Consider the following 8,558-nt stretch of genomic DNA (forward strand, 5'->3'; position numbering starts at 1 on the left):
TGTTTTGTGTTTTTTTTTTTTTCCCTCAAAGGTGCTTTGAGAACAGGCACGGTGGTTCACACTTGTAATCCCAGCACTTTGGGATGCCAAGGCAGAAGAATTGCTTGAGTCCAGGAGTTCGAGACCAGCCTGGGCAACATAGCGAGACCCTGTCTCAAAAAATAAAAATAAAAGATGCTTTGATACAAAAAAGATCCCTCAAATGTAATTTTCTTTTCTTTTTGTAAAAGCAGCATCTAATTACTTGGAAACTCTTCTCACACAAATGTGCATATTCTCATTTAATTCATCCTTTGCTATAAACAGCTAGTAATTACAGAAAGAATATGAGGGATCTATTTTCCAATGAACTTTGCCTTGAAATTCTGGTAGATCATTCATCTTTATTAAAGAAGCGTGTGCATGATAAAAAATTGTCTGGTATGACAGCAAATGCATAACTATATATATAATTTATCCCTTAACATATTTTAGAGGATAAAGCAACAGAGGGACGATTTAACAATAAGCGGGCCACCTGCAGGATTGTCCTGATTCTCTCTCAGGAGTTACTCCTTGCTCTCTGCAGAGACTTAAGTTCTCTTTGCCACAATACCTAGAACTGCCATCCCTTCACCATGTCATCATGCACGGTTGGGCCCTGGTTGGCCTTTTCTGGGCCTCCTCACAGCAGAATGTGCATCATCATTCCTCATGGGCCTCTTGCTTTCCTTGTAAGTCACACGGTCTTTGTGATTTACATGCAAGTAAGGGGGAGGAGAAACACAAACACCTTCCTTGTGAATCTAAAGCATGGAGTGCTCCTTTCAATCCCCATGGTGGAGCCTGTGATGCTGGTGAAGGTTTGAGCTCTGGCGAAAGCTTTTCCCACACTGGCCACACTGGTATGGCTTCTCTCCAGTGTGGATCCTCTGGTGCAGCTTCAGGGTTGACTGCCGCCCAAAGCAGTTTCCACACTCTCCGCACGTGTAGGGTCTCTCTCCTGTGTGGACTCTCTTGTGTCTCTTCAGCTCTGAATTCCACGTGAAGCTTTTCCCACAGTCATCGCATTTGTAGGGTTTCTTTGCTGAGCGGGTGGGCTGGTGACCAAGATGTTGCAAACGGTTGCTCAGGCTCCGTTTACCTCCTTTGCTTTTCTTCAGCTCTCTCAGTGGGTGGCTTTTTAGGGGGCTGCTGATGTATTCCACCCTGCAATGTCTCTGGTAGTGAGCAAATGGCTTTTGAGCATTTGGGGGGCTGACCTGCCTCCGTGACAACCGAGGTTCACTCATATTTGCCCCTCTTGGTTCAGGACTCTGCAGACCATTACCTTTGGATCTGCCAGCTGACACTGCACATGGCTTTGCTCCTTTAGCCCCTTCCTGTTGTGGATTTTCCTTGTTGTCACTTCTCATTCTGGGGGCCTCTATAATTAGAAAGAAAATGCTTCATTTTCTGCACTTGGAAGAAATAACTTCAGCAAGAGTTATGAAATACTCTGAAAGTTTCTCAAAGGGTGGCCCTCCATTGGCAACTTGCATTAGAATCATCTGGGGCATTTGTTAAACAAACAGGCTCTTCACCCTTCCCCCAAAGCTGCTGGGTCAGAATCTCTGGGGGTTGGGCCTGATAATCTGCACAGTTAGCAGGCTCCTGGGGTGATTGTGATTTATATTAAATTTAGGAACCAAGTTCTCCAACCTCCTTCCTCCTTTCTCCGTTTAGGGAAAGTTTTAGGAAAGGAAGAACAGGAAAAAGCAAACCCATCAGAACTGGGTATCGACCAATGAATGAAAGAAGGAAGAGAGGTGAAATCTCAACATTGTAAATTTTACTGCTGTAGTCTGGTGCCTGAGTTATTTCAACAAATACCCCTCACTTCGTAAACACTAACTGACAACCACCTTCTCTTCAAAAGATAGTAAGTTCAGAGACTGTGATGTTTTCTTTCATTACAAATTTGAAGTATATGAGTTCAGAAACTGGAATATGGGCTTAGCCATGTATCCTAATTACAGAAGGACTGACAGTCTGGATGGAGATGAGCTGGAATAGCCTGTGGGAAGTCACAGGATCTGGAGAAGGATCCCTTGTGATGTGGAAAATGCGTGTGTGTGCATGTGCATGCACAGGCACATGCATGCTGTTCAATATGGCAGCCACTAGCCACATGTGACTGTGTGGCTACTGGGTACTTGAAATGTGACTACTGTGAGTAAGGAACCTAATTTTAAATTTAATTTTAATTCATTTAAATTCAAATGTAAATAATCAGCCTATACAATCAGGGTCAATTGCTTTTTGACAAGACAATTCAATGGGAAAAGAATAGTCTTTTTCATAAATGATACTAGGACTGCTGGATTTCCACATACAAGAGAATGAAGTTGGACCCTACTATGGTCTGAATATTTATTCCCCCCTGTTCCCTGACACACATATATTGACAGTCCTCCGTGCAGTGGTCTTGGGAGGTGGGGCATCTGGGAGGTGATTAGGTTATGAGGGTGCGGTCTTCATAAATGGGATTAGTGTCCTTATAAAAGAAACTCAAGAGACTACCATTTATGAGGAATGGGACCTCGCCAGATACCAAATCTGCTGGCACCTTGATCTTGAACTTCCCAGCATCCAGGAACTGTGAGCAATAAATTTCTGTTGTTTATAAATTACCTAGTCTAAGGCAATTTGTTATAACAGCCTGATCAGATTAAGACAGACCCCTACCTCAAATCCTATATAAAAATTGACTTGTTTCTTTATGTATGGAGGAAAATTTAACTTTAAATGGACCAAATACCTAAAAGTAAGAGCTAAATCTATGTCTCTTTGAAGAAAACATAGCTGTACATATTTGTGCCCTTGGATTAGGCAGTGGTATTTTACACATGACACCAAAGCATAAAGAAATAAAAAAATAGATAAATTACACTGTAGCAAAATGAAAAACGTGTGCTTCAAAGGACACTATCAAGAAAGTGAGACAACTCACAGAATGAGAGAAAAGATTTGCAAATTACACATAAGGGTCTAGTGTCTAGAACATATAAAGGACTCTTATAAAAAATGAAGACAAATAACCTGATTTAAAAATGAGCAAAGGATCTGAACATTTTTCCAAACAAGATATGTAATTGGATAATAAGCACATGAAAAGATGTTCGACACCATTAGTCACCAGGGAAATGTAAATCAAAACCTCAAATCAAAATTTCTCAACCTAATAGGATGGATAGAAGACAATAACAAGTGCTAGCAAGAATGTGGAGAAATCGGAATCCTCACACAGTATTGGTGGGGATGTAAAATGGTACAGCTGCTTTGGAAAACAGTCTGGTAGTTCCTCGTAAGTCAAAGATAGAATTACCATATGACCTAGCATATGGTAATTCCACTCCTAGGTATATACTCAAGAGAAATGAAAACATGTCTACACAAAAACACACATATTTATAGCAGCATTCTTCATAATAACCAAAAAGTGGAGACAACCCAAAAGTCTATGAACAGATGAACCAACATGAACAAAAAACCAGCATGTAATATATCCATACAATGCCTATTATTCAGCCACAGAAAAGGAATGAAGCACTGACTCATGCTACAGCATGGATAAAACTTGAAAACATGCTCAGTGAAAGAAGCCACACACGAAAGACCACATATTGTGTGATTCAATTTATTTATTTATTTATTTATTTATTTATTTATTTATTTATTTATTTATTTTTGAGACAGGGTCTTACTTTGTCACACAGGCTGGAGTGCAGTGGCACGATCTCAGTTCACTGCAGCCTCGACCTCCCAGGTTCAAGTGATCCTCCTGCCTCAGCTCCCCCAAGAAGCTGGGATTACAGGTGTGCAGCACCATGCCCCCCTAATTTTTGTATTTTTTTGTAGAGATAGGATTTCGCCACGTTGCCCAGGCTGGTCTCGAACTCCTGAGCCTAAGCGATCTGCCTGCCTCGGCCTCCCAAAGTGCTGGGATTACAGGCGTGAGCCACAGTGCCCGGCCTGTGTGATTCATTTATATACAATGTTCAGAATAAACAAGTCTAGAGATAAAAGTAGACTGTGGTTGCCAGGGGCTGAATGTTTATGTTCCCCCAAATTCCTATGAAATTCTAACTCCCAAGGTAATAGTGTTAGGACGTGGGGCCTTTGGGAGGTGATTAGGTCACGAGGGTGTTGCCCTCACTGGAATGGGATTAATGCCTTCATGAAAGAGCCCCACAGGAGCCTGTCTTCCCCTTCTGCCACATGAGGACTGAGAAGTAGGCAGTCTGTGACCTGGAAGAGGAGCCTCACTGGAACCCAACCATGCTGGCACCTTGAACTCAGACTTCCCAGCCTCTAGAACTATAACAAATAAACTCCTGTTGTTTATAAACTACCTAGTCTCTAGCATTCTATATTAGCAGCCTGAACAGCCTAAAACACAAAGTACCTCATTGAATGTAGCAAATGTTAAGAAAATAAGGATTTTTGTCTTCTTGTAACTCTCCTCTCTAATGTGCTGATTGTATCTTGTATTCACATCACCAGGCTTGGCCAAAATGTCACTGTCATTCAGGCTTAGAGATCACAGGACTGTGTAGAACAAGGCCAGCAGTTACACAAATATCACACCAGAGAAAGGGAAATAGATTTGAGGATTTAAAGTATAAGCAACATCACGGAGGAGGACAAAGATATATGATATAGGGTGAGTTTTTTTTTTCTACCAGGTCCCTTCTAAACAGAGGAGCATTTTAAGCAATGAAACTCAGCCATAGCTTGCATGGAAGTTCATCTGTGGCCATATTTGGATCTGTCTTTTCTATAAGAAGTTCTGAAAGGGACAGAAAAGTAGGTACAACCCTGTCATGCAGTGGATTGTCAAATACTCATTAACAGAAAATGACAAAACATACTTATTTGTAGTATCACCACCATTCTAATTAGTGAAATTTGTTTAGTGAGTAATCATCTACTATTATATACAACATTTTAAAAAACACACACATGTGGTCTATGCCTTTGCAGAACCATGAGATACACTGATGGAGATAAAGGGCTGATGAGAGGGAGAGAAAAGGCAGAGTGTTTACCTGTCCCAGCCAATTTGGGGGTTGGTTCTTGGAGGAGTGGGGATTTCTCCCAATGATGGGGGCTCAGCCGGTCATAAGCTCCCGCCTGGGAAGGTTCTGCTGGAGAGCTCTCCCTGAGATCTCTCCTAGGAGTCTGCGGTTGAAAGTCTGGCAGTTCCTGTTCTCCAAGCTGAGATCCAGTTTTCTCCAAGAGCACCTTTTGCCCCTGCATACAAACGGCCACCTAGGAACAAGCCCCATTAATTCCATCCATCAGGACTGAGGGAAGCTTGATCTCTCACTGTTGTATAATGACCTGTTTACCTTGGGAATTGCTGATAACCATCTAGAGGTCAACTTTCATAGAAACCACTGAAACCCTCAAAGGAAGTAAAGGGAAGGATGTGAAGAATGACAGGAATGAGCATGCCACAAGTCAGCCGAGTGGCTTCCCCTAAAGCTTGGGCCTTTCTCAAGGGCCAGAGTCAAAGTTATCAGGGTAGCTGCTGGCACAAATATCAGTCAGTCACGACACTGGACCATCAGATGCCCACTCTACACACCACGCCCCCCGCCCCAACCTACTTCTGCTGGAAATAGGCCCTGTAGGAACAGGAAGCAGTATGGTGAGAGGCTGTTACAAACTCTTCTTATCTAATACATTGTTCTGCCAAAGACTTTCCTGGTAAGGAGATTCCAGTAGTAGTAGGGGTCTAAGAGGACTACCCTACCCTCATTCCCTAACAAGTTCTATTTTCGGAAGTACCTGCTGTTTGCTTCTTGCCTAGGTCCTGACTGGGGTCTGACTTCGGGGAGGGGAGTGGCCAGCAATGGCAACACTGGCCAGTTAAACTGTAACTTCCTGATCCAAAGACAACAAGCTAGTCAGGCACTGTGGGGCTCACTCCTGTAATCCCAGCACTTTGGGAGGTCAAGACAGGTGGACTGCCTGAGCCCAAGAGCCTGGGCAATGTGGAGAAACCCTGTCTCTACAAAAGTACAAAAATTAGCCATGCATGGTGGCATGTACCTGCAGTCCCAACTACTTGAGAGGCTGAAGTGTGAGGAACACGAGCTGGACGTGGAGGCTGCAGCAAGCAGAGATCGCACCACTGCACTCCAGCCTCAGCAACACAGTGAGACCCAGTCTCAAAAAAACAAAGACAATAAGCTAGGCCAGGTGTGGTGGTTCACACCTGTAATCCCAGCACTTTGACAGGCCAAGGTGGGTGGATCACTTGAGGTAAGGAGTTCGAGACTAGCCTGGCCAACATGGTGAAAACCCTCTCACTAAAAAATACAAAAATTAGCTAGGCATGGTGGCAGGTGCCTGTAATCCCAGCTACTCAGGAGTCAGAGACCTGAGAATCACTTGAACCGGGGGGCAGAGGTTGCAGTGGGCTGAGATGGCACCACTGCACTCCAGCCAGGGCAACATAGCAAGACTCCATCTCGAAAAAAAAAAAAACAAAAAACAAAAAACAATAAGCTAGAACTTCCAATGAAATGAAGTTCCTCAAAGTCCAACTGCTACTAAACAGGGTGACCCTGCCTGCTAAGAATTCTGCTTGCAGGAAAACTAAGATGGTGTGGGAAGAGCTGACAGAAGAGATTCAAGAACCTTACAATTTTTACTTCTGGTGACATAAGGTGCATAAAGGAATGGCAAGAACGTTGTCCTCTGTTGCCTCACTGGGTATCAGTAGTTAGATTTTCTAAAAACCTGTTAACAACTCGGGATAGGTTCCCAGACAGAGGCTGGAAGCAACTTCTGAAGCCATCCAGTCCACTTCTGAGACTCAGTCCTTAAATAGAGAGAGATCCAGATACCAAACATTACCTAGATGAAAAAGAAATCCCCAGGATGATGGGAGAGGACCCTCCTTACCCACTGCTTTGGTTTCTTGGATGCTCTGTGAAAATCTTCCACGAGGGTCACAATCTCCTTGCTGTTCATTGGACATCGATGCCTGACCCGAGCCTGGATCTCTGGGGGCAGGATGGTCAGGAACTGCTCCATCACCAGAAGCTCCAAAATCTGCTCCTTGGTGTGCAGCTCGGGTTGCAGCCACTGACGGCAGAGCTGTCGGAGCTGGGAGAGTGCCTCTTGGGGTCCAGACACCTCTTGATAACAAAAGCGTCTGAAGCTCTGGCGGCAGAGCTCAGGATCGGGGCAGTTTTTTTGCAGAGTAGGCCCCCGTTTCTCTTCTAGTTTGGCTATTATGTGTCTCTCTTGCTTGGAGGAAGCTTCAGTGTTGGAGCTTAAAGTTATCTCCATTTTAGCTGCCATTTTGAGCGTCAGGAGACAACTCTCTCCTTGTAAACGTGTTAAGCCTTTGGGATCATGACCTTGGAGAAGTCTCTGAATACTAGAAAGACTCCAAAAACGAAGGTTCTCTGAGGATGTTAGGGAGAACGGGATGCAGAGACAAGGCCTCACTTGCTAGCCTTTACTAGCCAAACTCAAGACAACGCGGTCCCTGGGAGTGGGAAGAGTTTTGTCTTCCTGTCAGTTTTTTGAAGTCTTGCAAAGGAGAAAAGTCATAACGTCCTAAAAGGACTCTGGTGAAAAAATATTTCTTTTATTTCAGTAGCAAGCACACAGGTCTCGGGTTTAATGAGCAATACGCTCTAACCGGCGGGTGGAGCGGAATCCCTAGGAAAAGTTCAAGCTGTCACAGGTAGCTTGCCCCAACTCTCCCGCATGACGGCAGCAACCGACCTGGCGCATGTCACCGGGTGTTAAACGGTAGAGTTGAGCAAGGCCACAGCGCCAGCCGGGGGTGTGAGGTAGCGAACAGCCTCCTGCACGCGAGCGAAGCGGCTGCTCCCTGCCCAGGCGCCGCAGGCCCGGTGGCTCCGGCCTCCAGGGCGGCCCCGCGGCCCAGCCAGCCCCAGGCCTGGCGAAGCTGCCGCAACACGATGCGCAGCTGAACTCCACGGCCGGTGCGAGCTCCGACTGGCGACTGCGACACCGCTACCCCGAGCAGCCCGGCGCCCCGCACCCACCTGCAGCCGACTCACCTCTCTGGGAACCCGGGACCGCGGGACTTGGGACCCGGCACCTGCGAGCACGGGCTGGGGGCGGGGTCGATTCCACTCGCCGCGGAGACGCCCACTGGCTGCTGAGGAACTACCGAGAGGGCCCGCCTCCTGTCAAGAGCATCCTCTACCGCCTATTGGCTGCTGCCTCTGTCAATATCGTCGCAGTGCATCCCGGGAGCTGCAGTCCAGCAGCTCGACTTGCGGGCCTGCGCAGGGGCGTGCGTAGTGGGCAGAGCGAATCGCGCCCCTGACTTCCGGCCCGGAGGCTGAGGGAGTTTGTGGAGTCCCGAGTACTGGTATCCGGTGAGTCCTCCGCTTCCTTGCGGCCTGCGGGACTAGCGGCTGGGCCCTGCAACAGCCGAGGAGTCCCTCCCCGCTGAGAGCCTTCTCGGAGGCGTTTGGGTCCGACTCCGATGGGCGTCTCCGTGGGACAGGCGGCCTCCCTCAGGCCGGGCTTCCCCAGAC

The 8,558-nt window shown here is 46.4% G+C and overlaps 2 protein-coding genes across 4 annotated transcripts in view; one reads left to right on the plus strand and one right to left on the minus strand.

Annotated features, from left to right (window-relative positions):
• Positions 1–363: 363 nt before the first annotated feature.
• Positions 364–8,257, minus strand: LOC105541517 (zinc finger protein 174). Of its 3 annotated transcripts, XM_011982578.1 has the most exons (4): positions 8,073–8,107; positions 6,937–7,610; positions 5,070–5,292; positions 364–1,405 (listed from the first exon to the last, which is right to left on the minus strand). In XM_011982578.1, exons 2-4 carry the CDS (start codon positions 7,336–7,338, stop codon positions 807–809), a joined length of 1,224 nt encoding a protein of 407 aa, XP_011837968.1. In that variant the 5' UTR covers positions 7,339–7,610; positions 8,073–8,107; the 3' UTR covers positions 364–806. The 3 variants fall into 3 exon arrangements, with proteins under 3 accessions (XP_011837968.1, XP_011837967.1, XP_011837969.1); XM_011982577.1 differs by having other exon boundaries at positions 6,937–8,257; XM_011982579.1 differs by lacking the exon at positions 364–1,405 and adding an exon at positions 4,674–4,810 and having other exon boundaries at positions 6,937–8,257.
• An 18-nt stretch (positions 8,258–8,275) lies between these two features.
• ZSCAN32 (zinc finger and SCAN domain containing 32) overlaps positions 8,276–8,558 on the plus strand; it is a 21,340-nt gene continuing 21,057 nt past the window's right edge. Inside the window, exon 1 of the mRNA XM_011982646.1 lies at positions 8,276–8,396. The gene's annotated coding sequence lies outside the window, so the exon portion shown is untranslated. The remainder of the gene's footprint in view (positions 8,397–8,558) is intronic.

The sequence above is a fragment of the Mandrillus leucophaeus genome, unplaced genomic scaffold (genome assembly GCF_000951045.1).
Source record: "Mandrillus leucophaeus isolate KB7577 unplaced genomic scaffold, Mleu.le_1.0 Scaffold240, whole genome shotgun sequence".
NCBI classification, from domain to species: domain Eukaryota; kingdom Metazoa; phylum Chordata; class Mammalia; order Primates; family Cercopithecidae; genus Mandrillus; species Mandrillus leucophaeus.